Consider the following 17275-nt stretch of genomic DNA (forward strand, 5'->3'; position numbering starts at 1 on the left):
AGCGCATACACACAGGCTTTTTGCTCACTCTCAGATAAAATCACTGGTCAGCAGTGGAGCCTTTAACAGCCTATAAATCCAGACTTTACACCATTTAGAAGGGTTACACTAGACCAAACAAGAAAAAAACCTTTCCTGAGAGCAATACAAAAACATCACCATGTCACTAGAGCTTCAAATAGAAACATAATGTGGTCAAATCGGGCATTTCTTATTGCCCTGCGTGCAGCAGAGGTGTGAGGCAATGCCAATATCTGTATCACGATCAGTACCAGGATCTAAACCCTCCTCCAACACACCATTTACAACAGAATCCTGCAGGGATGATGTATTCTTTTAGGAGGAACCGGTAGTGATCATCACCCTGTTTCAGCAGCGTTGCCTCGTCAACTTTATCTCTGATGGTTCCTCAGCCTCAGCTTCACACTCAAAGTTTTGGGACACCCCTCCAAATTATTGAGTTCAGGTGTTTCAGGGGTTGGACTCGGCCCCTTAGTTCCAGTGAAAGGAACTCTTAATGCTTCAGCTTCATACCAAGACATTTGTACAATTTCATGCTCTTTGTGGGAACAGTTTGGGGATGACCCCTTCCTGTTCCAACATGACTGCACACCAGTGACCAAAGCAAGGTCCATAAAGACATGGATGAGTGAGTTTGGTGTGGAGGAACTTGACCGGCCTGCACAGAGTCCTGACCTCAACCTGATAGAACACGTTTGGGATGAATTAGAGCGGAGACTACGAGCCAGGCCAAATTTGGGACGTCTGCCTTTACATGCACATGAATGTAATATGGAGTTGTCCCGCCCTTTACAGCTATAACAGCTTCTATTTTTCTGGGAAGGCTTTCCACAAGGTTTAGGAGTGTGTTTATGGGAATTTTTGACCATTCGTCTAGAAGCGCATTTGTGAGGTCAGGCACTGATGTTGGACGACAAGGTCTGGCTCACAGTCTCCACTTCATCCCAAACATGTTCTATGGGGTTGAGGTCAGGACTCTGTACAGGCCAGTCAAGTTCCTCCACACCAAACTCACTCATCCATGTCTTTATGGACCTTGCTTTGGTCACTGGTGTGCAGTCATGTTGGAACAGGAAGGGGTCATCCCCAAACTGTTCCCACAAAGTTGGGAGGATGAAATTGTCCAAAATGTCTTGGTATGAAGCTGAAGCAGTAAGAGTTCCTTTCACTGGAGCTAAGGGGCCGAGCCCAACCCCTGAACTCAATGATTTGGAGGGGTGTCCCAAAACTTTTGGCAATATAGTGTACATCACACTACATAAGATCACAAGGTCCAAGCATGCTGTGAGTGTGTTACCTTATAGTGATGACCTCTCCGTGGTTTCCCTGGATGTTCCAGGTACAATTGACTCCAGCAGGATAGTTCAGAGGCCAGGATGGACTGTAGATCACTCCTCTTCTCTCCGTGTGAAGCTCCACCTTCCCACCACAAGCAGCTGAGACACACAGGAAACAGTACACCTCATTTCGAACATGTTAGGAGGCGAATCATCTGTTAGACGTCACAGTCGCTGTCATGATAACACACCCAGACACATAATGGGAAATTCTGGCACTTTTCTCCTCCTGCTGTAAGACAAAAGATCATTTTTTTAGCCAAGATATCTGAATTTGCTGTTCTTTTTCTATCAATAGGTGTAAAGATGGAGTCACACCACAACTATGTCGTCATTACTGACATTTAGTCATTTGGCCTGCGATTTTATTCAGATTTCAGTCTAAATAACAATAACTAATTATAATAAGACTACAAATATTATGTATTTGCTTTAAAAAATGAATTTCAATACAAATTCACTGACAAATTAAACACCAGGACTCTGGACACCAGGTGCTTTAGTGAGCATCTTATCCCAGCATGCTTTCTTTCCTTCTCCTAAATTAACATTTAAATGATTCCGCTTATCATTAAAAAAAACAACACTTGACAAAAGTGTCCAGCTGTCCTGTGTGCTAAACCGCACTGTTTTTCTCACTCACTGGACCGTGCAGGCTGTTAGGGCAGAGGAGTGAATTAAAGGAGGAAGGTGACACCGGTATCTCAGCGTGATACTGTCTGAGAAGATGAACAGAAGCAGATGAAAGCGTGACTTGGCTCGGCCACCGGTGCGTCACCACACAAGAGCATGAGCACATGCGCAGAGGAGGATTCAAGCCATTACAGGATTCATGCATTTACACACAATCACAAAGACACACTAATCTTCATCGCTAGTGTCTTTCCATCATCATTTAATCAGCTCTGCTCTTCACTGGTGCACTTGCACCTCTACTCAACTCAGCCATTATAAATAAATAAATAAATAAATAAATAAATAAATAAATAAAATTTCGATTTTTTTTTTGTACCTTGCACAAGGACAATAAAGCTTAACCTAATCTAAATAAATAAATGAATAAAAAATTAATAAAATATCTTGTCCAATATTTCAGATGTGAGATGATTATTATTATAATCATCATGATTATAAGATATTTAGAAAATATTTCTAGGAGTTTATAGGAACTAACTTGCGTCATGGATGTTCCATAACATTAAATGTAATTATTATTATTATTATTATTATTATTATTATTATTATTATTATTATTATTATACAAATATAATCAGATAAAAAGCAGGAGGTGCCGTTCTTTAACGAATAACAATTCTAACTGGCGTCAAATTTAAATAAAAATAATTTTAGGCTGTTAAAAGAAAATAAATTTCAACAACTTGAAAGTGATAACACCATGTTTTATTCTGTCAATAAATATTAAAATAAAGCACATTATATATCTGATAAAAGAAATAAATGCTTTAAAGTTAGCAAAAGAGACAGAGAGAGAGAGAGAGAGAGAGAGAGAGAGAGAGAGAGTTCAGCCTTTAACCATTAGATTATTAGCACAATAATCAGGACCTGGTGTTAAAAGTTTTATCAGAAGCCTATTCATTTTGTTTACATTATTACTGGACACACCCTTGACTCATTATAAATCACATTAACATAGCATTTGAATTAATTACATTTTTAATTCATTTCAATTTAGTGCTTTTGACAATGGACATTGTCTCAACACACTAGAACCAGAAGTATAGAAACAGAGAAAAAAAATTATATAGTTTAAAATTAAGTTGCTATTTTATCCCTAACGAGAAGCCTGAGGTGACGGTGGTGAGGAAAAACTCCCTGAGATGATCTGAGGAAGAAACCTTGAGAGGAACCAGACTCAGAAGGAAACCTCATCCTCATATACACAATAATCATTTTACACTGCTTGTGAGATCTACGTTTGGAACGCATTAATACAACCGCTGTACACTGATCTCTTCAGCGAGTGCACTTCGGAGATCCAGACTAATCAGTAGGCTGCTGTGACTCACAAAGCTCACTTATCATCTGCTATAAACAGCCGTTACCTCACCAGCAACACTGGAGACTCCTTCCATAAAAGATCAACAAACATTGCCGATGTTACTATAGAAATGATGACATATCAAAACAAGCCCATTACTATAAAGCTGATTTTTGCAAATCCCCTATATGCTACATTTTCTGACCAATCAGAATGGAGAATTCTTCCAGCGCTGTTATAGAGGCAGATCAACAACCTTTAATGGAAGTCTGAAATAAAGTCAGAAAGAAATTTGCAGCTTTAAATGTTCACATTTTTGAGCCTGCGTGTCTAGGCTTGGAGAAATCCACTCTGTGTGTGTGTGTGTGTGTGTGTGTGTGTGTGTGTGTGTGTGTGTGTGTGCGTGTGTGTATGTTTAAGACTATAAAAAGCCCTATTGTGTTGGAGAATCTGTGTAGGTGAGACAGATTGAACACAGGGTCTCAGGTGGCCCTCAGACAGACCTGTAGGCTCTGTGTGCAGGCTTTGTGAATCATGACTAACAGAACATGACAGCTTCACACAGGAGTTTAGAGATCATTAAAGCCACCACATGGCACGCTGCTGCCTCTGACTGTCCCTGGCGTGCGTGCGTGCGTGCGTGTGTGTGTGTGTGTGTGTGTGTGTGTGTGTGTATATGGGTGCCTCGCTGACCTCGGCGTCTCACAACCCATGGAAGAGCAGCAAAGAATTCTGGTCTCGGTTTCCACCTTGTCACAACTCATCACTGTCACTACAGACTGATGTATTAAAATAATTCTTAAGTACAGAATAAAACACAAATTGCTGTGAAACACAAATAAAAATGATGAGTTACTGTAATCACACTTAAGTTATCCAGGCTAAAACTCTGAATCCCTCTTACAAACCCATTTCTGCTCTCTGAGATGCCCCAAGTACTTGTTCACATAAGCAGCTAAAATTTGACATTGATCCGGTTTAGATCCTGTTCACACTCACACACCTTATTAAAATCCAATTAGAGTCACCTGGATATAGGTTTTTTTTTTCCATGTTCGGTTCCTCTCTTATCCATTTCTAAAGACACTAGTTAGTGTAACCTCTGGACCTGGTTCAAGACCCGGACCTGGATCTCAGCCTAGATCTGGACCTGGACTTGGACGTGTGTAAAATCTGGTTTATTCTGCCGCTAAAAGTAACCGGACTGGATTTAAAAGGTACTCACCCAAACAAAGCCAAACCCAGCGCAGGAATAACAAGCACTTCATTAAGAACAGCTTCATCCCTCTGACCTTCATCATCATGTGAGAGGCGCAGGTGATTCCTTGGATCACATTGCAGATGTTTCTTTCCACATCTGGGGGTGTGTTTTGTCAACAGATCGGATTAGATCTGTTTATCCGACACCTCCATTCGCAAGAGGACTCGGTGACACAAGCAGTAGCAGCAGCAGTGGGAATCCTGAGTCGGATGAAGAAGTCCAGTCTTTTGCATGTTTATGCCGAACTTCACTTCACCTGCGCGTGAATCTCCCCCTTTCCCCCCCACGTCAAATCTCCGATCAGCGCGAGCGCATCAGCGTTTCAGTGATGCAAGCCATTGCTCTCAGTCTCTCTGTCTTTATGCACTGATTCTGAATTAACACCGGGACATTTTCAGTCACAGGAGCAGTCATGTGCATGAAAGAAAGACGTTGATACTCCGCACTGATGTATTACAGTGATTACTGCAAGAGAGAAAAAGAAAAAGGAAAGAAAAGAAAAGCAGACACAAAAAACACACAACAATCAGTGGCTGGCTGATTGCAGAGCTGCATATCTGAGCTCGGATTTCTCTCTCAGCTCGAGGTTTCCCCAATTACGCGTTATGAGAAAGACGCTATAATGTGTCACCTGTGATGTGATGAAACGCTTCATTGTTTCCCGATCCGGTCCCGAATGCACGGGCAGAATGTTTGCACGGTTTTCCATCCCGTTCAAAGAAGCCTCTCCGACTGGAGGTCAGTTTATGAATGAAAGGGCGCCACCTGAAGGCCGGAGGGATTTTGTCCACAGATTCACAATACTCTCCCTACACGCACATCAGCCATAACATTAAAAACCACTGTGAATAAGATGAATGATCTTGTTTCAATGGCGCCTGACGTGGCCGGGATATATTAGGCAGCTATTGAACAGATAGAAGGTGATGTGTTGGAAGCAGGCCTTGAGTGCTGTTCCCAGTGGTTAGTATCTTCTTCCCAGTTAAAGTATGCTTTCATTTGGCATTTGGCAGACGCCCTTATCCAACGCGACTTACTTTATATCTCATAACATATATCTCTTCAATGAATATTACAAAGAATCCGTGCTTAGTACATAGGTCTTAATACAGACCAATTTCATGCATATATTTTGATTTTATTGCCTCCCAGTTTAAACAGGATAAAAGAGTATAAAAGGTGGATCAAATACTCAAGTTACAGAGATCCCACGAACAATACCGTCAATAAAAATACAAAGGTAGAAAACAAAATACCTTTTCTACTTTAAATATAGGTAATAAAGAAAATCAATTAGAAGTAATTAGGATTTAAGTTATACCTGTACACAAGAAAAAGTGACTCGAGTCCTTTTGATCATTAATTATTGCTGCCTTAAAAGGATTTTCGCATATCCCAGCTTATTATCAAGCTGGGGTCAAAGTGCAGGGTCAGGCCATCGTGCGGCGGGTTAAGGGCCTTGCTCAAGGGCCCAACGATGATAGCATGGCGGTTTGAAGGCTTGAACCCCAACCTTCTGATCGCTGATTCAGCGCCTTCACCACTGAACCACCACGGCCTCACGTGTAATTTATAAATTTTCTATTTATATAGAAAATAGAAAACGTCCCCACGTGTAACCTATAAATTGTCTATTTATATGTAGACAAAACAAATAAACATATAACATATATCTAAACATATAACACACATTTAGTTTAATTTCTTGTGAAAATAGTATTTATAATAAAAATTTATTAGTTTCATAGAAATGCAAAAGGCACCGCTGGGATTCGAACCCAGGATCTCCTGTTTACTAGACAGGCGCTTTAACCAACTAAGCCACGGCGCCGCTGCGTTCACCACCTTATATTTCACCTCAAATACATTCAACCAAAGCTTTAAAACGCATACGTTTAAGGGGAAATTAATAGATTTCACGCGATAATGACTTAATGTCGTCTCCAAGACTTTATGTCGTCACTGATGTGACATGGCGGTTGAAGAAGATCTTTAATCTAGCTGCATTAGCTTGTTAGCTTCCTTGATGCTAAAGAGGCGGAGGCGCTGGTAGAGAACTGTGTGGAGTCTTCAGGCGACAGAACACACACTTGGTGAAGTTCAGTGTCTCCGAGCGAGAAAGTGAGAACGCCTTTCCACATTCCTCACACTAAAAAACAAAACAAAACAAAAACATATCAGCTGATCAGAGTTCCAGAGCGAGTTAGAGGCCAAACTCGAGTTATAAAAATGACTCATTTTGCCACATTGTTATTTCAGATATTAGAATAATCTGGATCAACTCTTGAACTACAGTAATAAAAACAAAACAAATGGTTATTTCACTGTGTTTGTCGACTTAAAATCATTAGTATTACAAGCTGCTTTCAGGGGAAAGTAGGTGCATACTCAAAAAAGGCTCCAGAAGCCGCCCTGTGACGTCATGCATTGATTTGCATATTCATCAAATTGTTTTGCATACTGAAAGAAAATCAAACGAAGTTATATGTCCTAAAGACACGTTGAATTGAATTGAATAGAATTGAATGTTATAGAATAGGATAAAGAAGTGCACAATTGGTCAGTGGGATCAGTGGTGATCAGTGATTGGTCAGTGGTGATCAGTGATTGGTCAGTGGTGATCAGTGGCTCACAGAAGCACAGTAGTCCAGCTTTCCATTCTGGAGCGCCATATCATCTGCAGGACAGTCGCTAATGTCTGTTCAAAGTGTCATGATTTGTTGCTTTTCTAAACAGGTTTAAAAGTGATCAAAACTCTGTAATGACAAAGTAGTGACGATGTCGTTGAGTTGTCAGCACTGACCGGAGCATGTATGAAGTTGTACCTGAAGGATATGAGGCTTGTGTCCATGTGCTTTCCTGCTCTCTCTGACTGCAGGAATGCTCTCGTGCTGCTCAATGTTCCACAGGCGCACTGTACAGTCCTACAAACACACCAAAGTTCAGAGTCTGTATGGTGTAATCTCCTCATAGTTCTCTAATACAGGGGTTTTCACACTGAGTGGACATCCAGTGACAATGATGGTCAATTTTGGATGTAGATTCCTATTTAGTTAAAACTGCTAGCCAAAGCCAGGTGCTTAACCTCCTTAACCAGGTTTTTCGTGACTTCACAAGATCCTGGGCAAGCAGCTATAAAACATCCCAGAAGCTTCAAGGCCTCAATACTATTTTCTTTCACTTGATTCTCTTTTGCTATACTTTTTTTCAGTGTGTATGCTCTACAATAATTAACTATCAGTTATCAAAGTTTCTCTAATTCTATAACTGTCTCTTTTTCTTGATCATGAATCACCTTAGAAGAAGAGACCACCCAGTTCTTATCAGCACTGATGTCCACGTCTGTCACCCAGTCCAGATGACCCTGAGTTTTAAAAATGTACGTTAATTATTTTCGTTAAAAATGACAAGCACTAGAACTGATACAGGACACGTTAGTACTTTTTAAGAAGATGAAAAAAGCTATTTCATTTCTTAATGTGTGCTTAAATGCTGTTACCTTCAGCACCAGGGTTCTGTACAGTCCCTTCACATCCCACAATGCAACAGTCCTGTCGTACGCTCCAGACACAAGAAAAGAGGCTGGAGAGCAGATCGTTTTTCTCATTAGTTTTCTCTTAAACCAGATTTGCTGTCATAATAGAGACATATTTCTGCACTTTTCTACACCAAAGTAAGTAGATATCTCATCATTTTTGACTGAGAAAGCTAAGAATACCCTCATACCATCACTGGAGAAGGCACAGGAGCTGATGCTTCCATCGTGGCCTTTGCTGAGCTGCTCTCCTCCTCTGGTGCGAAATGAACCTGTTTGCACATCCCACAGCTGTAGCGTCCGGTCCCACGATGCCGTGCACAAGTAACGGCCATTTTGAGTAAAGCAGCAGCTGGAGATCACATTTGTGTGGGCACTGGATGAATGGAAAAAAAGAAAGGTGAGTAACGAGATCAAAAATAAAGTAATATACTGTAGCTTGTTGCAAGCAGCAATTAAGGGGGCCAAGCACTTTGTGCTAGCCTGTGAAGACATGGAAGTTATTTTTTCTTTCCATTCATTTGCACAGAACTTGTGATGTTTCTAACGGATGTGGATGGATGTGTTTTCTTCCTTCATGAAAACCTATTTAAAATAAGTCTTAAATTCATAACTTTGGTCAGATAGCATCTGAATATCACATAATGTCAATTTGGGAATAGTTGGAAATATCCAACCATTATCCAACTTTATTTATAATAAACTTTATTTAGGTCTGGTCAGGTTAGGTCAGGTTTAAATCAGTATAAAGTAAATAAATATTTAATATTGATTAAAAAACATCTTCAGGTTTGTAAGTTGGCTTCCAATGTTCGACTTAAAGATTTCAGTTTGAATTCTTCTTAACAATCATCATTATTATCACCATTCATGTGGAAGATGGAGGAGAAGTTGCTGCAGTCAAAATTTAGAAAGATGTCAGTACCTGTTGATGCTCAGAGTGGTTTTGTGCGAGCAAACGTCCCACAGTTTAATGGATCTGTCCGCTGAGACGCTGGCCACGTGCTGACTCTGAGCATCAAACCTGCAGCTCATCACTGTGGATGTATGATGACCTGAGAGACACAGAGACACTGATACTGATGTTCTTCCTCAACTTCTTGAAAGCATCACAGGACTGGAATAAAACTGATGCTGCATTTGACTAAATAATCACCAATTAGAACAAAAAAAAAAAACACAAAGAAAACAGCCCTCGAGTCAGAATTCCTACTCTGGACAATGGGATGGTCACCTTATCTCCGAGTTCAGCAAGTGGCACAGATTCAACATGGCTGCTCACAGCACCAACAGCACTCTTTAAATGATTTCTAGTGTAAATACATGTATGATTTCAATCAATCAGCATCTGCGTGTGAAATCTAGAAGACTGACAGTACTGACTCATCACACTCAGCTGCCTACCTTCTCACTAAGAAAAGATGACACTTTGTTGAATGAGGTATGAAGCAGTTAGTCATAACCCAAAGTTATTCATCGGACCAATCATATCATGCATGTGGTTTAAGATTCATCCATATTTCATTTCTTTATTTCTTATCCCATCATTTACAACTTCTCATTAAACAGATACAGAGACATTAGGAAGAACAATAAATCTTGGAAGAAAGTAGAAGAGATGTTTGGTGTCAAACATCTGATGGGTGTGCATAGTTAGCTACGTAGCTGCTAATCTGTGTGCAAAGCTAATATGAAGCTTAGACTCAGGGGACATGGTAGAGGACATCCTGGACATGGTGCCAATCCATAACTAAACTCAACCCAACCCAACCCAACCCAAACCAACTCAACCCAACCCAAACCAAACCAAACCAAACCAAACCAAACCAAACCAAACCAAACCAACTCAACCCAACCCAACCCAACTCAACTCAACTCAACCCAACCCAACCCAACCCAACTCAACCCAACCCAACTCAACCCAACTCAACCCAAACCAACTCAACCCAAACCAAACCAAACCAACTCAACCCAACCCAACTCAACTCAACTCAACTCAACCCAACCCAACCCAACCCAACCCAACCCAACTCAACCCAACTCAACCCAACTCAACCCAACCCAACCCAACCCAACTCAACCCAACCCAACCCAACTCAACCCAACTCAACCCAACCCAACCCAAACCAACTCAACCCAACCCAAACCAACTCAACCCAACCCAACTCAACCCAACTCAACCCAACCCAACCCAACTCAACTCAACCCAACTCAACCCAACCCAACCCAACCCAACCCAACCCAACTCAACTTAAGCTTTATTGTCATTCCTCCACATACACAGTATGCAAAAGAACGAAATGATGTAACTAATGGACCAAGGTGCATTAAAGGGCACAATCACACACTCACACTCTCACACACCCATTCACACACAAAGGACAACTTGGAAATACTTGGAAATCAGCCTACTGCATGTCTTTAGTCTGGGGCATGAACCTGGGTCTCATCAGCAAGAACGACGAGTCAGCATACAGAGAGGAGGTGCAGCAGCTAACAGCCTGGTGTAGCGCCAACAACCTCTCCCTGAATGTCGACAAGACTAAAGAGATGGTTGTTGACTTCAGGAGAGCACAGAGTGACCATTCTCTGCTGTCCATCGACAGATCCTCTGTGGAGATCGTCAAGAGCACCAAATTCCTTGGTGTTCATCTGGCAGAGAACTTCACCTGGTCACTCAACACCAGCTCCATCACCAAGAAAGCCCAGCAGCACCTCTACTTCCTGAGGAGGCTGAGGAAAGCCCATCTCCCTTCCCCCATCCTGACTGTGTTCTACAGAGGGACCACCGAGAGCGTCCTGAGCAGCTGCATCACTGCCTGGTTTGGGAACTGCACCGTCTCGGATCGCAAGACCCTTCAGCGGATAGTGAGGACAGCTGAAATGATCATCGGAATCTCTTTCCCCTCTATCACGGACATTTAAGTGTCTTGTTTTTTGTCTCTAAGTGTCTTGTTTTTGTGTTGTCTTTTTGTACCTACTGTTTTTGCACTGTTTGCACCTACACTATATTGCCAAAAGTATTCGCTCACCCATCCACATAATCAGAATTAGGTGTTCCAATCACTTCCATGGCCACAGGTGTATAAAATCAAGCACCTAGGCATGCAGACTGTTTTTACAAACATTTGTGAAAGAATGGGTGGCTCTCAGGAGCTCAGTGAATTCCAGCGTGGAACTGTGATAGGATGCCTCCTGTGCAACAAATCCAGTCGTGAAATTTCCTCGCTCCTAAATATTCCACAGTCAACTGTCAGCTGTATTATAAGAACGTGGAAGTGTTTGGGAACGACAGCAACTCAGCCACGAAGTGGTAGGCCACGTAAACTGACGGAGCGGGGTCAGCGGATGCTGAGGCGCATAGTGCGAAGAGGTCGCCAACTTTCTGCAGAGTCGATCGCTACAGACCTCCAAACTTCATGTGGCCTTCAGATGAGCTCAAGAACAGTGCGCAGAGAGCTTCATGGAATGGGTTTCCATGGCCGAGCAGCTGCATCCAAGCCATACATCACCAAGTGCAATGCAAAGCGTCGGATGCAGTGGTGTAAAGCACGCCGCCACTGGACTCTAGAGCAGTGGAGACGCGTTCTCTGGAGTGACCAATCGCGCTTCTCCATCTGGCAATCTGATGGACGAGTCTGGGTTTGGTGGTTGCCAGGAGAACGGTACTTGTCTGACTGCATTGTGCCAAGTGTAAAGTTTGGTGGAGGGGGGATTATGGTGTAGGGTTGTTTTTCAGGAGCTGGGCTTGGCCCCTTAGTTCCAGTGAAAGGAACTCTGAATGCTTCAGCATACCAAGACATTTTGGACAATTCCATGCTCCCAACTTTGTGGGAACAGTTTGGAGCTGGCCCCTTCCTCTTCCAACATGACTGTGCACCAGTACACAAAGCAAGGTCCATAAAGACATGGATGACAGAGTCTGGTGTGGATGAACTTGACTGGCCTGCACAGAGTCCTGACCTGAACCGGATAGACTCAACCTCGTCCAACATTAGTGTGTGACATCACAAATGCGCTTCAGGAAGAATGGTCAAAAATTCCCATAAACACACTCCTAAACCTTGTGGACAGCCTTCCCAGAAGAGTTGAAGCTGTTATAGCTGCAAAGGGTGGACCGACGTCATATTGAACCCTATGGATTAGGAATGGGATGTCACTTAAGTTCATATGCGAGTCAAGGCAGGTGAGCGAATACTTCTGGCAATATAGTGTAGTTGCACACTTTGCACTTTATGTGGCTAGGACAAAAACTTTGGTCCTAGCTGGGTGTTGTTTTTTCATATTTGATCTTTATGTTGTATGTTTCTGTAGCACCAGGTCCTGGAGAAACGTAGTTTCATTTCACTATGTACTGCATCAGCTATATGTGGTTGAAATGACAATAAAGCTTCTTGAATCTTGAATCTTGAATATTAATTATGTTAATACCTGGAACATAATGCAGTCTCTGTCCTGTAGCTGCACAGTTGACATACAGAGCGTTCTCCATGTCTGAAGCCGAAGCCACGTACTTCCCGTCCCCTGACACGCTGCATGACATCAGCAAACCACCCTGCTTTACTGTCCACTAAACACACACACACACACACACACACACATACATCATAACTACAGGTTTCACATGTAAACTGTGAGACAAGAAATAAGATGAAACCAGGAATGAGATTCACCAGGATTTTACCAGTCTCCAGGTCCCAGGCATTTATGGTTTTGTCCCAAGAGGATGTTATTACTCTGAAGGACAAAACACACACACACACACACACACACTTTCTCAGAGATAAAGATCTTTTATAGAGGAATAAAACACTTGTTTTAGTGAATAAGGTATAACATTATGACCACCTTGTAAATTTCCCATTGGGATGAATAAAGTGTCTGTCTAATATTATGTTGGTTGCCCTTTTGCTGCCAAAACAGCCAGCCTTCACTCCCCACATGCATCAATGTCCCTTGGCCGTCCATGACCCTGTCACCGGTTCACTACTGTTCCTTCCTTGGCCCACTTTTGATAGATACTGACCCCTGCAGTGGTCTAGCCATTACAATTTGGCCCTTGGTCAAACTTGCTCAGATCCTTATGGTTGTCCATTATTCCTGCTTCTAACACATCAACAGCTCACAATGTTATGGCTGATCAGTGTATATTTTATTTTATTTTATTTTTTTATTATTTGTGGATTGATTTTAACTCTCACCTTTACACAGTATGATTTCTGTCTAGTTCTGACCTGCATTTCTATCAGCTGCTACATCACTAATGAGAGGAAGACATAAAGACAAACACGACATCATGTTGCTCTGTGGGACGCGATCTGAGTAGATCAAATTTATTTTTCTAGATCCTTCCATGACAAAAATGTCCAACAGCATTTAATAACAAGGAAATTAAATGCTGCGGCGAAGAAACTCATTAACGTGGTGAAGCATCACGCTGAGTGCCCTTTGGCTTCTTGTGTTGCCTAGCAACAGCTTCCATTCACCAACAAAAGGACTGTGCAGTAATAAAAGAAGCGAGAAGCGAGAGTGTAACCGGAGACATGCGTGTTCGTTTTCTTCTTGTCAGAGCATTTAACTTGAGTGCCTAATGGGTTTTATTTAACAAGGTGATTTTCAAGTGGGGTTTTTTTCTATCTTTATCAAAAAAGCGTCCAATTTAATTCTCAGGACAGGACGACAATGATAAAAGTTGCTGTCAGGCAAAAAGCCTGCATGATTAGCATGTTTTTAAATATTTCATGTGTTAAATGGTGCTGTTATTATTAATTATTTCATACTACTTTTTTTCATACTATACCATTTCATACTGACATTATAAAGTGTGCTACTGGATCAAGACTAGAGGATGATGGAAAAGCATTTTCCACAGAGAGAAAGTGTCATAGTGATTATTCTTAACGTCAACTCTTCCTTTCATTCATTAAAGATGTTTCTATCTTCCCTTAAAAAGCAGGTTCAACCCCAACAAGGTGAACATTTACACAGATCAGGCATAACCTGATATTGTGTTGGTCCCCCTTTTGCTGCCAAAACAGCCCTGACCCGTCCTGCACTGTGTATTCTGACCCCTTTCTGTCAGAACCAGCATTAACTTCTTCAGCAATTTGAGCAACAGTAGCTCGTCTGTTGGATCGGATCACACGGGCCAGCCTTCTAATCGCTCCCCACGTGCATCAATGAGTCTTGACCGCCCATGACCCTGTCACCGGTTCACCACTGTTCCTTCCTTCGACCACTTTTGATAGATATTGACCACTGCAGACCAGGAACACCCCACAAGAGCTGCAGTTTTGGAGATGCTCTGATCCAGTAGTCTAGCCATCACAATCTGGCCCTTTTGGTCAAACTCGCTCAAATCCTTACGCTTGTCCATTTTTCCTGCTTCTAACATCAACTTTGAGGACAAAATGTTCACTTGCTGCCTAATATATCCCACCCACTAACAGGTGCCATGATGAGGAGATCATCAGTCTTATTCACTTCAACTGGCACTGGTCAGGATGTTATATCTGATCGGTGTACATAAAGAAATGATGTGCTTCCTCCAACCAACGCCTGTTACACCATCTTTTAACTCTCTCTGCTTTTTATTTTTCTCAGATTTGATAAAAACAGAGATTCCTTCATCCACTCATTTTTTGTAACTAGTCCGCCTAGCTTGTGTCTACGTTAGATTATTATTGTGAATTTCCCTTTGGGATGAATAAAGTATCTATCTATCTATCTATCTATCTATCTATCTATCTATCTATCTATCTATCTATCTATCTATTAGTATTTATTAGTCGTAGTATTACTTAGTATTATTATGAGAAATGCAGGTGAGATAAAGATCAGTGTAATTCTGGTGATGAGGAAGCTGTTTGTCATTGCTGTAGCTTTGGAGGCAGAAATTCAGGAGTATATGAGCAGCTTGAGTGTTGTTTTTTTCTCGCTTGCACCTGTCTTGCAACCTCATTGGACAGGAGGTAAACAAAAAAAAAGCCATTGACGTCATTTGGTGCTTTTTTGAAAGCATGAGCTTTACTGTGACTGAGAAATAGGGCTGATGGCAGATTTCCTATTAGACTTTCCTTACCTGTTAGATGAGCTGAACTGTATAAATAATAAATGTTATCATTTCTACTAAATGTAACTGACTCTTCACTCCTTCTTTTCTACCTGTTCATCTCCGGGATTAAACAGCAGGCAGTGATGGCCCCTGAGTGTCCTCCTGTGAGCACCATCAGCTGACCTCCTGTCTCCACATCCTGCACAGAGGAAGCAGTGCAGGAGAGCATAAAGGTCAAGAGACAATCTGACATCATGTAATGTAAAGTGTGTAAAATGATCGTACCCAGAATATCACCGTCTTGTCGTGGGAACCGGTGAGAAGTCGAGTGTCGTGAAAGCAGAAGTGACAGCTGGTGATGGAGTCGGCATGTCCTCTCAACACCTTTACGGGAAGCTACAGGATTCAACAGCAGCATTTATGCCAAAAAAGGATTGTGCATGGAAAAAATAACTGTCAGAGATTTATCCAGCATTTAATCTGTTAGACAGGTCATCTAGTGTGTGCTCAACTATTACTGCTACTACTACTAATAATTATATACACTGATCAGGCATAACATTATGACCAATATTGTGTTAGTCCCCCTTTTGCTGCCAAAACAGCCCTGACCCGTCCTGCACTGTGTATTCTGACCCCTTTCTATTAGAACCAGCATTAATTTCTTCAGCAATTTGAGCAACAGTAGCTCGTCTGTTGGATCGGATCACACGGGCCAGCCTTCGCTCCCCACGTGCCTGTCTCAGACCTAGTATCTCACACACATTGCTCCTGGGACTGACCCCAGGTCCACCACCAGCCTGACCAGGAAAAAGCTTGACTTAATGAATGACTTTTTATTCACATTATATACTGTAATTGTTTCACATTGCTGGTTTAAATCTTATTTGTTGTATCCTTAAGCAGGGTTTGCTTGTGATTGTGTGTGACCTTCCAGGGTAAATAAATGTTCAATAAACAAATAAAATAAAGAATAATATATTGATTTAAGGACAGACGGTACAGTTATTTGACTGTAATAAATCATACTAATCAGCTGTGGCACTGGGGAGTTTGGAGAAACCTTTGAAACGACTTTGTTGAAAGACTTTTGGAAACATCTCCATAATGAGTGTATTATGATCTCGATCTCTCTCACACACACACACACACACACACACACCTGCGCGAGCGGCTCATGTTCCCACAACGAGCGAGCGTCTGTTTGCTTCTTTTCCTCATTTATCTCCTCATCGAGGGTCAGAGGATCCAGCAGTGCCTCAGACATGTCAGACAACCGGAATGTCCTGTACTGGTTCCTCAAAACTGGGAGAGAGAGAAAAGCAGCCCGACGTCACGCCGACATTTCTGTTTCCATCAGTTTCCATGACAACAGATAGATCGGACGTTTCCGGAAAATTTCGCGAGACTGCGCTCGTCACTAATAAGTAGCGCAAATTAAATCTGTAAATATGATCCAACTCGATTATTAAGCACATTTTTGGCGATGAATATAAATCATTTTTCTCATATTTAAGTTGATATTATTTAAACTTGCTTCCAAGTTACCTGTTTTCGATTATAAGTTCGTTTAGTCTCATAATCATATTCCTAATTAAAGAACTTGGGAGTTAATAGCGATCAGTATTATGAGGCAAAAAATAATGATTAAAGAAACTAAACCCTTTTGAAACAGCTGCAAGTGTTATTTGTGTTTAAACTGAAAGTGAAGAATAAAACACAGTGTCATGCTGCAATTAGAAAATAATCAGTGATGAGGCGAGTGTGTTGAAGCAGAGTTATTTTAACCACCTAAAACTGATTATTTTCCTATAACAGCATGTTCCCAAATATGTTATTCCTCTAACACATCATGACAACACTAATCACCTTTATTAAAGTCTCGTCATACTTGTTTTATCCTTTTAACTTGTTTTATGGAAGAATCTTGATTCTTAATGTTCCATAACATCCATAAAACAAGTTAGTTCCTGTTTTCACTAATACTATAGCAGCTACACTGTGTTCTGGGACATCTGCCTTTACATGCACATGAATATAATATGGAGTTGCCCCACCCTTTACAGCT

At 41.5% G+C, this 17275-nt stretch overlaps 2 protein-coding genes and 1 non-coding gene across 4 annotated transcripts in view; all 3 read right to left on the reverse strand.

Moving 5' to 3' along the window:
• Positions 1–5361, reverse strand: part of lrp3 (low density lipoprotein receptor-related protein 3) — a 16922-nt gene extending 11561 nt beyond the window's left edge. The window contains exons 1-3 of one of the 2 annotated variants that reach the window (XM_058382441.1): positions 5250–5361; positions 4583–5083; positions 1319–1457 (exon numbers count right to left, since the gene is read on the reverse strand). In XM_058382441.1, the coding sequence (XP_058238424.1) occupies positions 1319–1457; positions 4583–4661 (218 nt within the window). In that variant the 5' untranslated portion in view covers positions 4662–5083; positions 5250–5361. Of the gene's footprint in view, positions 1–1318; positions 1458–4582 lie in introns of both variants that reach the window. The other variant, XR_009203855.1, reaches the window with a different exon arrangement.
• A 1014-nt stretch (positions 5362–6375) lies between these two features.
• On the reverse strand, positions 6376–6449 carry trnat-agu (transfer RNA threonine (anticodon AGU)). The gene has a single exon. It is a non-coding gene; the product is annotated as a tRNA-Thr (tRNA).
• LOC131347762 (WD repeat-containing protein 88-like) lies at positions 6449–16557 on the reverse strand. Its single transcript, XM_058382132.1, has 11 exons — positions 16370–16557; positions 15493–15603; positions 15318–15406; positions 12827–12890; positions 12585–12723; positions 9079–9208; positions 8345–8529; positions 8118–8200; positions 7914–7982; positions 7444–7542; positions 6449–6767 (listed from the first exon to the last, which is right to left on the reverse strand). Exons 1-11 carry the CDS (start codon positions 16472–16474, stop codon positions 6648–6650), a joined length of 1194 nt encoding a protein of 397 aa, XP_058238115.1. The 5' UTR covers positions 16475–16557; the 3' UTR covers positions 6449–6647.
• Positions 16558–17275: the final 718 nt, after the last annotated feature.

This window comes from Hemibagrus wyckioides, linkage group LG27 (genome assembly GCF_019097595.1).
Source record: "Hemibagrus wyckioides isolate EC202008001 linkage group LG27, SWU_Hwy_1.0, whole genome shotgun sequence".
NCBI classification, from domain to species: Eukaryota; Metazoa; Chordata; class Actinopteri; order Siluriformes; family Bagridae; genus Hemibagrus; species Hemibagrus wyckioides.

What these genes read in the sequence shown, in the direction of transcription:
- LOC131347762 (XM_058382132.1), bottom strand. Translation starts at nt 16,474, where the DNA reads ATGTCTGAGGCACTGCTGGATCCTCTGACCCTCGATGAGGAGATAAAT. An exon ending in TGGAGACTGGTAAAATCCTG is followed by an intron (nt 12,724 to 12,826) that starts GTGAATCTCATT and finishes GTGTGTGTTTAG; the next exon opens with TGGACAGTAAAGCAGGGTGG. An exon ending in GGGTGGTCTCTTCTTCTAAG is followed by an intron (nt 7,543 to 7,913) that starts GTGATTCATGAT and finishes GTGTGTTTGTAG; the next exon opens with GACTGTACAGTGCGCCTGTG.